The 17,256-nt window shown below is 42.4% G+C and overlaps 1 protein-coding gene across 2 annotated transcripts; it reads left to right on the top strand.

The window, feature by feature from the left end:
- The first annotated feature begins 11 nt into the window (after nt 1–11).
- On the top strand, nt 12–13,214 carry KIFBP (kinesin family binding protein). Of its 2 annotated transcripts, none has more exons than XM_077183527.1 (7): nt 12–388; nt 2,596–2,694; nt 6,549–6,628; nt 7,218–7,401; nt 9,049–9,133; nt 10,888–10,997; nt 11,785–13,214. In XM_077183527.1, the coding sequence occupies exons 1-7, from the start codon at nt 41–43 to the stop codon at nt 12,661–12,663; spliced, it is 1,785 nt and encodes a 594-aa protein (XP_077039642.1). In that variant the 5' UTR covers nt 12–40; the 3' UTR covers nt 12,664–13,214. The 2 variants fall into 2 exon arrangements, with proteins under 2 accessions (XP_077039642.1, XP_054493141.1); XM_054637166.2 differs by having other exon boundaries at nt 10,885–10,997.
- The last annotated feature ends 4,042 nt before the right edge of the window (nt 13,215–17,256 follow it).

Raw genomic sequence — 17,256 nt, 5'->3', positions numbered from 1 at the left:
GCCCGGGCACGCGCGCCGGGGCGGGGCGGGCAGCGGGAAGATGGCGGCGGCGGCGGGCGGAGGGTGGCCCGCGGTGTGCGAGAAGTTCCGCGCCGCCCGCACGCTCTCGGCCGTGGAGTCCCTCAAGGACCCCGAGACCGAGCCGTACCGCTCCAAGTACAGCGCCCGGGCGCTGCTGCAGGAGGTGAAGCAGCTGCTGAGCGCCGCCGAGGAGGGCGGCGAGGCGGTGCTGGCCGTGAGGCGGGCCGTGCTGGAGTACGAGCTGGGCGTCAACCACACGGACACCGAGGAGCTGTCGGCCGGCGACGAGCACCTGCAGCGCTGCACGCAGCTCCTGGAGCCGCACCGCCTCTCCCCGGACTGCGTGTCCCTCTACATCCAGGCCCAGGTGGGCTGCGGAGGCCGGAGGGGCTGCCCGGGGCGGGGGCCCGGCCGAGCGGGGCCTGGGCTGCGCGGGCTGGGCCGGGCGCTCGCTGCCAGCAGATCCAGGGCCTCCCTCATCCTGAAAGATGCTGCTCTTTAACCTTAATAAACACAGCAGCCCTGGCCTTCCCTTCTTGCTGGAAGGAATCATTCGCCGGTGGTGGTTGTTGGAGGGATGCTTGTCTGCTTTGAGCCTCCTGCTGATGCCTCTGGGCATGCAGCGCATCTAAAATATGTTCTCATTGTTGATAGATCAGCGTGCTCTTCTGGACAGACCGAGGCAAAACTTGTAAGAACTGTGCGAGAATAAATTAGAAAAAGGCCTCACTGCGTCCAGAATTTGTGATATAGTAACTCCTTGGTTGTCATAGTGATGCTGGGAGATGCTTTTATTGATGCATTATCCTGAAGTGATAAATTGTTTCTTTTTCAGCATTGCCTGTTATATTTTAAGCTATTATATTTTGTCCCAGATGCATAAATACAGTTTTGTTGGTGTTTGAAGTAATAATATTTTCTCTTTATTCTGAAGAAAGGAATAATTAAAATTAGTCCTTGTTACATGAAGATTCTCAGAAGGGCCTTTACTTGATCACTCTGTCATGGTAGCTGGTGGTTAGGCATCTGACTCTAGACAATGAAATAGTCCTCTAATACATGAAATAGAGCAGTTATTTAGATATCTATGTCAAAAATGGTTGCCCTAATTAGAGAAGGCTCCATAGTGCTTCCTCATTAAACTGTCAAGGAATTGTGGGCTGACATGGAAAGGTGGAAGTGAAATGATGATTTGTATTACACTGGTTAAATTAGCTGAGTTGTCTGGGACAGTGAGGTTACATCTGCTCCTCGTCCTTGGGTGGGTTTGGATACACTGCTGCAAATCTGTTACCCCTGGGGAGGTGAGGAGATTGCTCCAGCTGAAGTAAATGACATTTTCCCACACAAGATACGGCCCTGGTGGCTCAGGACCAGGGGTACTGCTGTGCTGGAAGGCAGCTCTTCTCTCTGTTAGCCCAAAGTCTGCCTGGACCTCCCAGTCCTGGGGCCTTCAGATGCAGTTTGTTGTGCATGAGGGGCGCTGTGTGCAGCAGTGCTGGCTCTGCTCTGACCTGGGGCTGAGCCCAGGCTGGGAAATGAACCCTCAGCCCTCGGTCCCAAGGGCTGCAGCAGCCTCGAGTACTTAATTTAAACCATTTTTGATTTAAAAGCAGTAATTGCCATCAGTGGCAGTACTTCTCCACCTCCTGGGATGCCTGCAGTGTGTTACCATGGCCTGACTGCTGTTTTGGAGGAAGAAGCATTCCTTTTTCCTGCTGGGCCTCTTTCTTTAGCCCCACTTGTGATTTCTGAGCTTTTGCATAAGATTGAGTTTCCCAGGCTCTGTCTGATGGAATCTGGTCTGTTCCTCTGCATGGCCCTGGGCAAAGTGTTCCAGCTCATAAACAACATGTGATGTGCTTTCTTATAAAAACAGAGGAATGGAGCTGAAAGGGGCATGGGGCTGGCATGCAGCTACACAGTTGAATTATTTTGAAGGTTTTTGGTTGTTTTTTTTTTAGCCCTCTTGAGTTTTGTAACAGCACTGCCTAGGATTTAAATTAGCACATAGATCATTATTTACACCATCTTATTAATAAAATTAGAGGTACTTTTTGTCAAAGTTGGGTTCACAGATGCAGTTGCTTTAATTTAAATTTGAAGGCAGTAGTCTATAACTTTTGGACCTCAGAGGTGCTTTAAATCTCTTTCCATTGTTGAAAATACACAAGCATTCATTTCCTAGCATATTTTTTTCTTGTTAATTTTTTTCTATGGAGCCATGTTAACAAATTTCTGATTTCTTGTCTCTTTTTTGATATCTGTATGTGATAAAGGCTGCATGAATTGGATGCTCTGTGAAAAAAGCTCATTATTTGAACACACTAGTCCTTATGTAGCAGAGTAAACAGAGAAGGACTGTGAGGTGCATTTTTATGGGAAATTTGCTGTGTGAAAACCCCTCCCTTTTGAGCCACTCACAGTGAAATGTGTGGGCACAATTTCTGCTTTTTGGAATCCTAATTGCATTAGAACACGCACATATATAAGAATGAAGACTGATCAATTGTTTGCAAAAAAAATGTCTAATTCAAATGGAATGTGACTATTGTTTTTTTCCTTTACTTTTAGAACAATCTAGGGATCCTGTGGTCTCAGAGGGATGAAATTGAAACTGCACAAACTTACTTGGAATCTGCAGAAGCCTTGTATAACCAATACATGAAAGAGGTACTGTGGTAATGTCATGGCAGCTCTTACTTCACCTGCCACTTGCAGGTTAAGGAACCTTTGGAATCAAAATGCAATGGAATTTTGAGTTTCTGTGCTTTATGCTGGCTGCTGTGATACTTTTGACAAGTGATACAAGTTGTACTGCAGTGTAGGACAAATTAGAGCATTACTTGCTAATTTCAAACTAGAAAAAAATTTGCTCAAAAATAATGGTCCCTTTTGAAAGCCCTTTAATAATCCAAAGTTGATGTCTGGTAGAATTTGGATCTTAATGAGGACTATCATTAAATGTTATCTTGGAAATGCAGTAAAAATATCCATTGCTTTCAGTGGGAAAAGGAAGCAAAACTAATATTTGCATGGTTTGCTCTGACTGTGCAGTGTTGTGCAGGGGCAAGTGGTTCAGTTCCATATCCAAGAGGACAATCTCACAGACAGCTAACCCTCTCATGCATATTAAACAACCTTTTCAGCTCTGGATTCTGCTGTGGATCCTACAAAGACTCCCTTGTGCTATTTTTAAGCTCTTTGCAAAGCTGTTCCTACACTGAGTTGCCTCAGGGACAGTTCTGGAGTGAGCTGAAAACATTTGTGGCCTTCAAGAAGCAGTAGCTGTGTCTCAGCACAGCTGAATGGGCTGGGCAGACCTTAACTTCATGAAATTACAGGTTCAGTTCAGGTTTTACCATGGAATTGGTTCAGAGCACTAATTATACTTGTGGAGATTTTTAGATTTTTTTTTTAATTGGTTGGTTACTGCTCTCTTTGCACCTTTGCAGCCACAGTGATGGGAGAGGTCAGGGATCTAGAAGGGAGCCCCACTATGTCAGCTTCTTTCCTGCCCTCAGGGTCAGTTGGGCTAACCAGAGATCTGTCTAATTAGTTCCTGATGTTCAGCTTTGATATTTACACCCAGCCCCAGCTATCACCTGACTTCCAAAAGCATCTGGCACTTGCTCCAGTTATTATGAAATTAAACTGGTGCTATGCTATAGTGGATTAAAGTGAAATGAAATTAAACTGGTGCTATGCTATAGTGGATTAAAGTGCTGCCAGGTACTTCACATTTGCACTGTAGACTTTTCTGAAACTTGACATTTTTTGTTAGTAGTGGTTACTGAATATTTTCTTCTGGGGTTTTGCTGCCTGACTAGGTGTAGTGGCTTTGGTTTGTTGAGACTTTTGGTTAATGTATTAATGAGTGTGGTGGGGTTTAGTGTTGGTTGATTGTTAGTGTATTTTTTTCTTGTTGTGAGGTAGGATTAGGAGAAAGGTTAAATAGGTTTAAAAGGGAAAGAAAAATTTATTAATAGTAATTAAAGGGTAATAAGAACAGAGTAAAACTTCTAGAATACTTCTCTTCTGTTGCTGCCAGGTGTCCCTAAGGGGTAATAATTAGCATTGGCTCCATGACTCACAGAAGGCTGATCAATCACTTTCTATACTCATTAAGAAATACTTATTAAGAAAACCCATCACCCTTACTCATGACACAGGTGGGCCCAATTGGGCCTGGAATGCAAACACCATCACCAAGAAACCTCCCTTTGGAAAGCAGATCTCCATAACACATTCCTCATGTGCACAGCATCAGGGGCAGTGAGTGGAGATAAGAATTGTTCCTCATTCTTTCCTCTGATCTTCTCACAGCCTTCCCCTGGACAATGCCTGGGAAAGTTGGGCATTGCTCTCTGTACCCACACTCTTCTCCTTACAACTTTTTATTCTTACTGACAATGTAAAGAAACAAACCCCAACATTTTAGTTCGTTTACTACAAATTAAAAAACAAATCCCAAATTTCTTTTGTTTTTAACATTTTTTTTCCACAAAAACATATACAACTTTCTGTACTAAAAACCTACATCAGTTTTGTAAGTACTTCCCATACACACCAAAGCCCTGGGGTTATTCATACCTGCTGATCACCTGCCACACTTTTCCCCCACCATTATTTACCACTTACAGTCCAAGGCATTATGCAGTCAAACACAGCTATGCTTTAAGTCTTCTTGCTTTTAAAGGGAACCATAGATTTATACAATGATAAGATTTGTCTTTCCCAAATGATAAATATGTGAATGTAGTTTTTGTGACATTCCCCTTTTCTAGGCTGTCAGGGAGTCTTTGGTAAACTGCTGAGGATGGAGGCATTTTCCTGAGCTGATGGATTTAGTTGTTTACAGACTGGGTCCAATTAACCTACAAATTTAATAGGGTGGTTTCTCCCCCTAAAGCAAAACAAGGCAAAGAGCTTGGGCTGATGAAATCCACTTAGAAAGGAGAATTGGAGAGCTCTTTCTGAGGATAAGAAAAGGTATAAGGCTTGATATCAGAGATAGATCTGTAGATATACAGGAAGGAGGCAACAATTTTGTTTACTGTGTCATTTCAGTTCTTTTCTTTGCAGGAATAGCTGTAGGCTTGCCAGAATATACTCCAAATCTTGTTAGAACGTTTGTATCTAAAGAAAACAAGAGGAAGAGTTATAAATTCACCTCATAAAAACTAATGAGGTGCAAACAAAGATCTACAGATTAAAAGACCAGATACAAAAATCTACATGCCTCTGGTAGGTTAAACATGCTTTAGTTTATTTGTCAGTTTGTGTTTCAGGTACATTTGCTCATTTTTTAAGATGAGTAAAACACTTCTGTTAAAAGCAGAGTCTGTTCATGGATTTTTAATGAGAAGCAGTACAAATATTGGATGTGTTCTTCTCTGTAAAGTGAGTTTATTCTCTGCCCTTGTTCCTGTTCCTACCTGAGTCTGCATTAACTCATGAAAAGCATTTATTGAAACTGATTTTTATTTGTTGCCTTCCTTTTTCTTTGGCTAAGAAAGAGATGGGGTCAGGAAAGGCTAGACAAGCTGCAGACTGACCTGGCCTTTGTTGGGGGCAGACACGTTGGGCACCCTCCAGGATGCAGTGTGGAATGGGAGAAAAGCTCTCCTTAAAAAATGGTTTCATTTGAAGCATTTTAGAACTGGCACCTGAAGTTATTCACAGTTGCAAAGGAAATGGGATAAGGCCAGGCTAATAAAGCTCTGCCAAAAGCAGTGTTCATGTGCTGGGACTGCCTGGGAGCTGTCTGTGACATTAGTGACAATTGTCTTAGGGCAGATGTGGACACAGCAATGCCAGAAGGTGTGTAGCTGTCTGTGTAAGGGTCTGACAGAACTCATGGCTTGAAGAATAAAAAAGTGCTTCTAATGATGGGAATACCACTATTAATTAATACTTGCATGTCGATTATGCCTGATAGGAAGGTTTAGCAGCCTCATCCTCCAAAGACATTGTGTTGTTTTACTTATTTGGTTGGGTGAATGGTCTTGCCAGCTTGTGGACTCTGGGAGTCCCTTTAGAAGAATCTTCACAGCAGCTCTGCTGGGCTCTCAGCACTTGCTGTTCTCTGCAGGACTTCCTGCAGGATGTTTTCATGCTGCTCAGCACTGCAGCTGGGCAAACGGAGATTTCACACTTGAAAGCTTGGTGTTAAATGGATGCCTCAAAACCCAGAATGCTATTCTACCAGATAAAGATGCCCAGTAGAGGCCTGCAGACTCCAGGCTGAGTATCTCTGGTGCAGGCAGTGTGGATTGCTTTAAAATGCATAAGCAGAAGCCTCCTGCAAGCTGTGAGCCTTGTCATTCCGTGTGGAATTGTGACTTTCATCCTTAAATCTCCTGAGTGTTGTGGAATTGCTCTGGAGAAGGGGCACTGAGATGGGTTATGGGAAGCTTTGTTGAATTTGGGACTGGCAAATGGTCAATGATGTGTAGCCAGGAGAGGGAGCACTGTGCCACAGAGTAAGAAATGGAGTTTGCTGAATGTGTCATGTACCCTTGCAGGATGGAAATCCTCCCCTGGATCCCAGTGAACATTTCATGGCAGAAGAAGAAAAACTCACAGACCAGGAAAGATCCAAAAGGTGGGTGTTAAGCAGCATGCTTATATTATTATTACTTTTTTTTTTTAATTATGAGTTATAGGAATGTGCCCCTTGTTGATGGAGTGACAAAACCATCCTTTGTCCCCTCAGAAAGAAATAAGCCTAGAAGTTTGTCTCCTCCATTAGGGGAAAAAGACACCTCATAGGCCCAGGGAACTTCACCTCAAACTTAAGGAGAGCCAACTGGACAGGAGCCAAAAAGAGCAAGAAAGGACAGGAGCAAAAGAGCAAGTTCTCTTCCTTTTACTAGAAAAAGAACTAAGAAACCAATCACTTTTGTGAGGTGTTTTACCAGGAGCAAAGACCTCTTGCACCTGGCTCGGTTTTTCTGTTTGTTATTTTGCCTTTTATTAAACCTTTTTGCCTTTGATTAAACCTTTTCTGTTTCCAACACTGCCACAGAAGCCATCCTGCTGATTTTTATGCCTCCAAGGGTAGCTGAGCTATCTTAGGTGTGTTACAGACCTCCAAGAGCTTATTAAACCTAGCCCGAGGAGCCTATATAACCATGAGTAAGTATTTAGGGAGGAAAACAAACCATCTGAAGAGACTGTTGTTGTGTTTCCAGGTTTGAAAAGGCCTACACACATACTCTGTATTACCTGGCCCAAGTGTACCAGCACCTGGAGATGATTGAGAAGGCTGCTCAGTACTGCCACACCACCCTGAAACGGCAGCTCGAGTACTGCGGCTACTACCCCGTGGAATGGGCACGCAACGCGGCCACCCTGTCACAGTACTACCTCTCCAAGGTGACCCTCCAGGCCTGTCCTGCTGCCACTGGGCCACTCATGCCACTGTTCAAACAGCTCCTGGACACAGGGCTCCAAATGAATTGAAAATGGGTGTGACCGTGGTCACAGGGGTCCCAGGAAGAGGGAAGAGATGGGGATCTGACTCCATGTTTCAGAAGGCTGATTTATTATTTTATCATATTAATAATAATCTATTAATTTATGTAATTACATCAATTAATTATATTATAATTTTAATATAATATTATTGAGATCATAAAATAATAATTTATTATTTTATTATAATATTATTATATTAAAACTATGCTAAAAGAATAGAAGAAAGGATTTCATCAGAAGGCTTGCAAGCAAAGCAAAAGAATGTAATGATAAGAAAATCTTGTGACTGACCAGAGTCCTGACACAGCTGGGCTGGGATTGGCCATTAATTAGAAACAACCACATGAGACCAATCCCAGATGCACCTGTTGCATTCCACAGCAGCAGATAACCATTGGTTACATTTTGTTTACATTTTGTTTACATTTTGTTCCTGAGGCCTCTCGGTTTCTCAGAAGAAAAAATCCTAAGGAAAGGATTTTTCATGTCTGTGACAAATGTGCACCTATAAAACCACAAGTTGTCTTCTGACACGAAGCATCTGTCAGGTTTTTTCTGAAGAGGACATGGTGGCTTTCCTGTGGGGTTCTGATGCTGTAAACATGAGAAAAGCTCTATAGTTAAGGAAATGTTAGCAGTGATGAGATGTCATGTTCATAAGTAAACTTGGGGGTTATAATAATTGAATTTAAAATTCTTTGTTATGAAGTTTGAAAACAAAAGCATCTCATGAGGGCCAAGCTATGGCTTTTTGTTTACAATGAATGATTGTTCCTTGTGCCTTAGCATGTGCTCAAGAGTTGTTTGAACCCATGTGAGCATGAAAGTGAATATGTGAGTTGGCAGCTGTTTGCCATGTGTTGACTCTAAGCAATCTACTGTTAGGATGGACTTCAGCTTTATTTCAGAATTTCTGTATTCCAGCCTATTCAAATGCTCTTTTCTGTTGCTTAAAAAGATTCCTGCCCTACCTAAACCAGTTAATGCTAATTTCAATAGTAACTCCTAATTTCCATATCTTTTTGATACATTGATATCAGCAGTTATTTAACAGTGCACTGCCAAATATGGGTAAAGGAATCTAGATGTGACTCATGGTGTTGAGCTGTGTGTCAGGCTGTTCCCACCAGCACCCTGTGATAGTGTTTGCCACAAGGCATCATTTCCTTCACCTCAGGGCAGCCACAACAGTCAGAGATTCAGTGTGCATTGCCAGTATGAAAGGAAAGCTTGGTGTTGTGGCTGTGGAACAGAACAAACAATAGAAAATATTGCGTTCACTAGTAGGTGTGGAAAAATTGTGTTTTCTTCCAGTGCCTGGGCAATATGCTCCAGAGCCTCTCAGCTCTGTCATTTCCCTTGTGGTCATGTGTGCTCACTCTCTGAGGTGAGGGGTTTGGCCAAGTGACAGCAGTGCTGGAGCTGCTCACACCCTGCCAAATGCTGCTCTGTTTCTCTCAGGAGCTGCTCACACCCTGCCAAATGCTGCTCTGTTTCTCTCAGGAGCTGCTCACACCCTGCTAAATGCTGCTCTGTTTCTCCCAGGAATGCTTTATGGAGGCTCGGCACTGCCTAGCAGCAGCCAGTGTCATCTTCAGCCAAGCTGGACAGGTGCCATCTGCTGAAGACTGTAAGTTTGTAAAAAATGTTTGGAATAAAATGATTGGGAATTAAGCATCACTAAACTGAAGTTTAACAAGATGTACAGAACTTATCCCAGTGTTAATTTCCTAAAATATTTTTCAATAGAGTTGAATGTTTCTGAAAAGTGACTGCTACTACAGCTCAGGATTGGCTGTGTGTAGACCCTCTGAGAAAGAATGCTTGTTTCTGGTGTTTCAGAAAGCAATAATTTAGTAAAAGTGAAATTTAAAACAATATCCACTTCAACAGTGGCAGTGTTCATCCATTTGGCCTTGTACAAGTGCTAAAAATGCAGTTTTCCTCAGTGGTCAGAGGGCAGTCATTCAGTGAACCAAACCTGATATTTCCTGGGAATGGCTTTTAAAGAAGGAGCAAACCTGCAGCTTTTGAAACCCCAAATCCAGAGGGTGCTGGTGTTGTCCTGGATGCTGCAGCCTCATCAGTGGCTGCTTTTGGGGTTGTAGCTGCCCTCCTTGTTCCTTGGGCCTTGGTGCAAAGGATCACTTGGCAGCCCAGTGTGAATGGCAGCAGAAGATACCTTTAGAGATGTCACCCTGGTTTTAGGGACCTGTGGTTCCATGGTAGTGTCAGTGCTCTGTTTTAGGCCTGGGCTTTGCTTATCTACAGCACTTTTTATGTCTGTCTTGGGCAAGTGGAAGCTTCCAGTTGGTAGAGCTTTAATTCATGGAGAGGGAGCAAGTATGAGCCTGCTGAGTTGTATCTTCATCTCTTCCTGCACCACAGAGGAGGAGTGATAATCCCATTTGTTCTGGAGAATATTTGCTTATCCTACCTTGCCTGGCTTTGCATGGCACAGAGCTGGGCTGTGGGCTTGCAGAAAGTTCTGATTTACACAAAGAGCAGTACACAGTCAGCATTGGCCATTCTCAGGCCCTTTCATTTTATCATGTTAATTGGAATATAAACTAACACAGACATTATAAATAAATGTGCCTTTTCTTAGATTAGCAGCAATTCTTAATTCCTTAATAAGGAATTCATTTGCTCTAATGAAAGGTAATGAGTGCAGTGGGTCTGAGTGTGAAGTTGGCTTTTTATTTGGTGATCAGAAGTGCTGCTGTCCTGGAGGAATGTCCTCTCATTGTTCAGCTAACTCACTGCCTTCTGCATGGAGACTGGGAAATGAGTTTTTGCTGAAATCTGTTTGGTTTTTGAAAATGTTATCTTGAGACATCACCAGTGCTGCTGTCTGTGATAGTGGGGAGACTTTGGGGAGAAAAATAGAGAAGTTGTAGAGCTAATAAATGTTATGTTTGTACCAGGTAGCTTAACCAAAGGCAGTTTCCCCTTTTTTGTTTCCTTTTTTGGTAGCAAATCTGGGGCCCATAGCAATGCAAATGCCTTTACCATCCTCAGACACAATCACTGGGCAGGCAGCTGAAGCTCAGAAAATGAATTATCCTGATTTCTTTCTCTTACTACAAAGAGACCTGGAAACCTTTTCCAGTAAAACACCTTGAAGATGAAAGGTCTTTTTAAAGATAAATTATTATCTATTTATTTTCAGAATTCATACATGACAAATCCTTGTTAATCTATATGGGTTTCTACCAGGAATGACAGTTTACAGAATTACTGCATAAACTAACATGGAGAACATGTTTCTGTCTACCCATGAGGAAAATGAAATACAAGTATATTCTTTGGATGGAACATCTGAGGGTCTTGCTGGAGTGCTGGACTTCTCTTAAAGTTTTTGTGTTTATGTCCATTCAGCAGATGAAACAGAGCCAGACCAACAGGACCTTCCAGAGAGGAAAGCTGAAATTGCAAGGTGTTGGATCAAGTATTGCCTGAATCTTCTGCAAAGTGCTCGGAAATTGCTTGAGGTAACAGAAAATTGTTCTGTATCTGTCATTGTCTAACAGCAAACTAAATCTGCTTTGGTGTTTGCAGTTGGTAACAAGGAGTAAGCAAGTGCCCAGTGAGCAAAACAGCAAATGCTTGCAATGGAGCAAGTGCTTCTTGGTATGGTTTGACTTAAAGGCAGCACTTAAGAGTAAGCACAGATATCCCCTGATAGGGGATCAGCTCTGCAGAGTGATCAGTGCATTGCTTTTATTATTTAACTATTATTAATTAAATTTTAATTAATTTTTATTAATTATGGAATTATTTCATCTTGTGCAACTTCACAAGATTTCCTCCTCTCTGATGCATTTTCTTGCAGCTTGATTTGACAGATTCCTTCTTATTTAACTGCTAGTAAGAATGTTGTCTTAATATGCAGCAGTTTTCTGTACTGATGTTCTCATTCATTCAAACATTGGATTCATTCAGATTTGATTCAGTTCACTTAATTTGTTTAAGTATTTCTTCAGGTGTTTAAACCAGCATTTGCTGAAATGCTTTGTGAAGGAGAGCCCTTGGGTTTAACATTTATTCCTTTGGCTATTTTGTCACACAGGGTAGGGAGACTGAACCACCTTAATTTTATGTCTTTTCAGAATTGATAAAGTAATTTACACGAGTCTTTTGTTAATATAAGTCTTCATGTATCAATGATTTCTCTTTTGTCGTGTTGCTCACTAGTTTACATTTCAAAGGTGAATCAAAATGATTCAGTCTCTCTTTATAAGGCAGATTTGTTTTAATTAGCATGCTTTCTCATTTCAGGATAACATAGGAGAGCTGGATCCAGATAGGCAATTGGAACTTAAAGCCCAAAGGAAGAAAGAAGAGGATGAAAAGGAGAAGGGCAGGAAGAAAGCTGTTCTTTTTGGGACCAGTGATATCTGTGACTCTGTCCTAGCCATGGAGGAGAAAGTGAGCAGCGTATATCCTTTAGATTTTCAAGAAGCCAGAGAAGTCTTCCTGGTTGGTCAGAACTATGTTCAGGAGGCAAAAGAGTTCTTTCAGGTGGATGGTTATGTTACTGACCATATTGAGATTGTTCAGGATCACAGTGCTTTGTTTAAGGTCCTTGCTTTCTTTGAAGAGGACTATGAGAGGCGCTGCAAGATGCACAAGCGTAGGATAGACATGCTGGAGCCCATCTACACTGACCTGAACCCCCAGTACTACCTGCTGATCCGCAGGCAGCTGCAGTGTGAGCTGGCTGACACCTACTATGAGATGATGGATCTGAAGGTGGCTATTGGGAACAGGTTAGAGAAGCTAGATTCACACACAGTTAAAAAAATTAATTCTTTGGCTCAGTTTGCCATCAAATATTACGAGCTCTTCTTGGATTCTTTGAGGAACCCTGATAAGGTGTTTCCTGAAAAACTCGAGGAAGATGTTCTCCGCCCTGCCATGGTGGCTAAATTTCACATTGCACGCCTGTATGGTAAGCTCATTACTTCAGATAGCAAAAAGCAACTGGAAAATATGCAGACATCACTGGAGTATTACACATTTCTGGTAGACTATTGTGAGAAGTATCCAGATGCTGTCCCTGCCATTGAGACTGAACTAGAACTCAGTAAGGAGATGGTGAATCTTCTTCCAGCAAGCATGGAGAGGCTAAGAGCAAAGGTGTCTTCATTTGTATAAGTGCTTGCCTTGGAGGCAGGGGGCACTGTCAGAGCAGTTACCTGTCCAGGCCAGTGCTGTGGCACAGCTTCCCTACTGATTGGTAGAGGTCAGGGGCACCCACCCAGAGCCTGCCCTAGTGTAACCCTGTGAACAGCTCCGAGCTCTCCTGCTCCACAGCTCACCCACACTAATGGTATCAACTCTCAGTGTAAAGTGTAAGTCCAGCTCATGCTTTGTACTGTGTGTCCTATATGTAAATATGAACCTTTTCTCCCTCACAGCTTTTTCTTTGGTGTATGGTTCAGTTCTTAAGTGTAGTGCTGTATGAAAATAGTTTCTTTTAAGAGAATCTTCTTCTCTAAGAAATTTTTTTCTTATAAACCTGAGGCACGTTCTTCCAGCTAGAATGCATTTTATCTCTTCTAACATTTGTCCCCAGAAAACTTTATCAATGTGAAGGGAACTTGTTTTCAGTATTTATTTTGTATGTTGCTTGTTGTTCTTTTCCCTTGTTAATCAAAACCCAGTTGATATAGGCTCAATAAATGGACTAGCTTGGCTAAATGTTTCTTCAGAGTCCTTGGAATTCTGTTTCCTGTGTCTTACCAAGATACAATATTTTAACTTTGGCCAAAAGAAGTAGTTGTGAATGTGTTTCCAGTAAAAACACCTGAGCAATTGTAGTGCTGGGAGCCAGAGCAAGAAAGCAGCCAAATTTCTTTGTGGTGGGAGACAATGCTTCTAACACACCATGGATATCACAGGTTACAGGCCTGGGCTCTACTGCTCCAGACATTTGCCTGATACAGCCTGGTGCCATGGGAGCTTCTCTTTGTGCTGCTCAGGGAGCTCTTTTAGCAGGGGCTGCACTGGGAACTCTCTGAAGTGTTAGAGATGAAACACAGGCAGAGCAGGAGGTGATGGCAGAGCCTCCAGGGACATGGGGCAGGGACACTGGGACTTGGTGCATTAGGGTGTTGTCTCTTGTTGTGCCCTTATCTCAAAAGTTTCACACCTTCTTGGTGTTTCTCATGGGCAGCTCCTCAGAGCACTGGCTCTTCCTTCCTCACAGAGCAGCCACTGACTCCAGTTCCCTTCTCAACACCACCCCACTCTTCTATAGCATCTTCTTCTCACTGGTCACAGCTGTGGCCTGGTAAAGCCAGGCCTGTCCTAATCCTGGATAATTGGCCCAGCTGCAACTCCTCAGGGGTAACATTACTTTCTGCACTATCTTTATTTCCTTATATTCTGTCCCCTCCAGGAGTGCACCAGCAGTGCTGACAGGGTGGGACCGTGTTCACAGCACCAGAGGACATGGAAGGAGAATGGTCAAACAGCTGGATCCTTCTGGAGGCTGAAGGGGGGAAACATCCCATTTGTTACAGGCTGTGAGGGGAAAGCAGGCACAGCTGAATGGTAAAAACCCCTTCTGCAGGCTAGGCTGCTAACCACAAACAAATAGGCCAGCAAAAAATGGCTGCTGGAAATGAGCAGCAGCAAAACTCAAAACTAGAGCAGCTACCTGTGTGCCTGTAGAGTCAGGGAGAGAGAGAGTGCACGTGCCTGTGTGTGGTTTTTATGTTTTACTAAATAGTTGTCTAGTCAGCCTCTAGGAGTTTCATTTTTGCAGTCAGATCTTTAATTCAGATTTTCCTGTGCCTGAAAATAAGACAGCCCTAGTTTCTCAGTGAAACATCTCTCAGCAGGCTCAATTGCACATTGTTTTTGTCTGATTTCAGTTAAAGCTAGTGTGCACCTTTGCCACAAACAAAAAGATTAAAATTTTTTCTGCTAACTTTTAGTTTCATATTCAAGTAGAAGGCAGCAAAACATGTTTGGAGTAGTTGTTTGGGATTTTTTTTCCTTCTATACTTTTGCCTTTGAGCAAATTTTGTAAAGCCCCATCATTAGTTTTCTTGTAATTTGGAGCAGGATAGTTTGTGGGCTATCCTAGCATAAAAAATCTTTTTTATTCCCCCTTCAAATACTGGTCTGAAGTAAGTGTGAAAAATGATCTGCAGGTAACTGCAAAGCTGAATGAAGTGCAGGGTGATGTGTCCTTTCTAATAATTTGATGTATCCCTTTTAACCATCATCAGGTGTGCAGAGAAGCACCCTGGATCCACCAGAAGCACAGTGAGAGCTCAGCAGACAGGTAGGAGTAGGTCCAGAGCTAAGAAGGCCTGACAGAAGCAGGATCAGAGCTTTTCCACTCAATCAGTGTGACTGGCACTGTGGCTTGGAGAGCTCTTTCCTCTGGAGATACCCTGAACACTTTGGCTTTCCAACTTTTTAAAAAAATACATTTCATAGAAATGCATCTGGAGTTACAGAAAGCAATGATGCCAGTTCATCTCCTGGACTGAATGTTCAAGGCTCTGGCAGCTGATTCTGTTTTATTGCTGGAGACTGCATCGTGCCAGATGCTCAGCACAAAGTACTGTGCTGTGCTTCTTTTAAGGCATCTTTTTAAAAAGGCCCTTTGAGTAGTTCCTGTTTGTTCAATGATTTGAGAGAATGAACTTATGTAAGGTTCTGTATTTGGTTAAAAAAAAATAAAAAAGGAGGTGGGGAGCTTGTTGGATTAGGCAGCAAAGCTCCCTTCAGGAATGTTGAGTTTTAACTGTAAAGTATGTGTGAGGTCAGGCATTTATTTCACAGATTAATTGAAGATTAGGTTCCTGTGAACTCTGTTTAACCTGCATTTCTATTCCTTTCTGTATAGCAAAAACGTCTCACAACTGAAACCCCTTTTTTGTTGTTCTACTCGTTTTTTCTCCTTAGCCAGCACAAAGCAGCGAGATTTACAAGAAATCCAAGTTTCTGCAGAATTCCTGTCAAGTGTGAGATCAGAGCTATAACCTCATGTACTTCTTCAAATGGCATGCAACACTCATGAGAAGTGATTTGGTTTGATTCAAACCAGTTTGGGTTTCATTGAAGCTTAATTCTTATGCTGGCTAGAGATGTGGTAGGTGTCATAAAATGGAGTGATGGGCATGGTTGTTGTGAAAAATGCCAATCACTTGTTTTTAGAATTTTAAACGTTTAATAGTAATAAAGATAGTAAAAATAGTAATAAAAATAGTAATATGATTAGAGTAATACAAATTTGAACAATTGAAATTAGAACAATATGAGGCAATAGAAACAAAGAGTTACAGACAGTCCAGGTACCTTTTCTGGGCAAAATAAGCCCGAAAAAGGACCCACATTAACAGAGGATTAACCCTTAAAAGCAACAGCCTGTTGCATATTCATACACCTCATCCATGGTGCATAAATTCCATTCAAACCCAGGATTCTGTCTGGACAGTGTCAGCTTCTTCCTCTGAATCCTGACTGAGTCTTCAGGAGCAAGCAAGGCAGGAAGAACTCGATAATGGAGCAATAAATTCTCTTTCTCTGAAAGATTCGGGTGTCCTGTGGCTGCTATCTCAGTGCAAGTCCTTTCTTTAGAAAAAGTATCCTACATAGCATGGTTTCTATTTTAACATTATGTTATAACCTAAAACTATATTTAACACAGTACTTAAGAGAATGAGTACAGCATCACTTTCTACCAAACACATACAATATTCCTTTGAATATTTGTGAAAAGCCAATCAGAAAATGCTCATTTTTCACAGGAGGTTTTCACAGGCTCAGTGTGGATGGTTTCCTGCTCTGTGAACACATCAGATGTGTCAGTGTGATGGTGCTTCCACCTCCAGAAACCCTGTGGGAGCCTGCTTAGCCCTGACACCAGGCAATGAGAAACAGCAGTTGAGTTTTACTCAACACGTGGCTTTACCCAGCTCACTTTTGTTTGGGGTTTCCTTTTTGCTCAGCACAGAGGGAGCACAGATGACCTTTGCTTGTGTGTTTCTACAAAAAGACTGAGATAGTTGGAGTCTCCTGGATGTTTTCTGAGGAACTGTTCATTGGAAGATGCCCAGATGTGCTCCTATAAAGGAGGATATGGCTTGTCTGGCAAACCCTTCTGCAGTCTCAAAATTACAGAACTAGAGACTGTTACAAGAAAGCCAAGTGCATAAAGTTGTGGTGAGAAGCATTTGTCAACTTTCTTTCCTCTTCTATTGCAACATCTGTGGCTATTTTAGAGCTGCCTACAAATGATTAATTTTTGCTTTGAAAAGTGTTTTTATGCATTTCCTGGGAACTCTGTCCAAAGTGCCTCCTTGAGCTGTTTCATTTTGCACTTTGGTGCTTTCTAACTCCTCCTTGTCATGGGTAGGGGCAAAACCAGTGGTTTCCTGATGAGAACCATTTGCCTGGCTGCCTTTTTTCCAAAGCCATTGTTTGGTTGTGTCTTTGCAGCTGGAGAGCCAGGCAGACTGTTGGGATATGAAGCACAGCACATTGGAAAATGTGTTGCTTCCATTCAGAAGAGAAAATGTCTGTGATACTGACTCTTTGATACTGAAGTTATTGATAAAGTGGTCCCTTAACACCAAAGGTTTTAATGATTTGGGTGTTTATAGCAATGCTTTAAATATCTAGTGCTTGAGTTTTTGGCATCTGGTGGGCACAAAATAGAGCAAAGTGTTTTTACATGCTCATTGTTGCTGTGAAAGAGATTTGCTGGTTGGCATTGGACCAGGACAC

The sequence above is a fragment of the Agelaius phoeniceus genome, chromosome 9, assembly GCF_051311805.1.
Source record: "Agelaius phoeniceus isolate bAgePho1 chromosome 9, bAgePho1.hap1, whole genome shotgun sequence".
NCBI lineage: Eukaryota > Metazoa > Chordata > Aves > Passeriformes > Icteridae > Agelaius > Agelaius phoeniceus.
Note: the sequence above shows the minus strand (reverse complement) of the source record. Positions and strands in the feature narration are given on the sequence as shown.

What these genes read in the sequence shown, in the direction of transcription:
- KIFBP (XM_054637166.2), top strand. Translation starts at nt 41, where the DNA reads ATGGCGGCGGCGGCGGGCGGAGGGTGGCCCGCGGTGTGCGAGAAGTTC. An exon ending in CCCTCTACATCCAGGCCCAG is followed by an intron (nt 389 to 2,595) that starts GTGGGCTGCGGA and finishes CTTTACTTTTAG; the next exon opens with AACAATCTAGGGATCCTGTG. An exon ending in GTGCTCGGAAATTGCTTGAG is followed by an intron (nt 10,998 to 11,784) that starts GTAACAGAAAAT and finishes TTCTCATTTCAG; the next exon opens with GATAACATAGGAGAGCTGGA.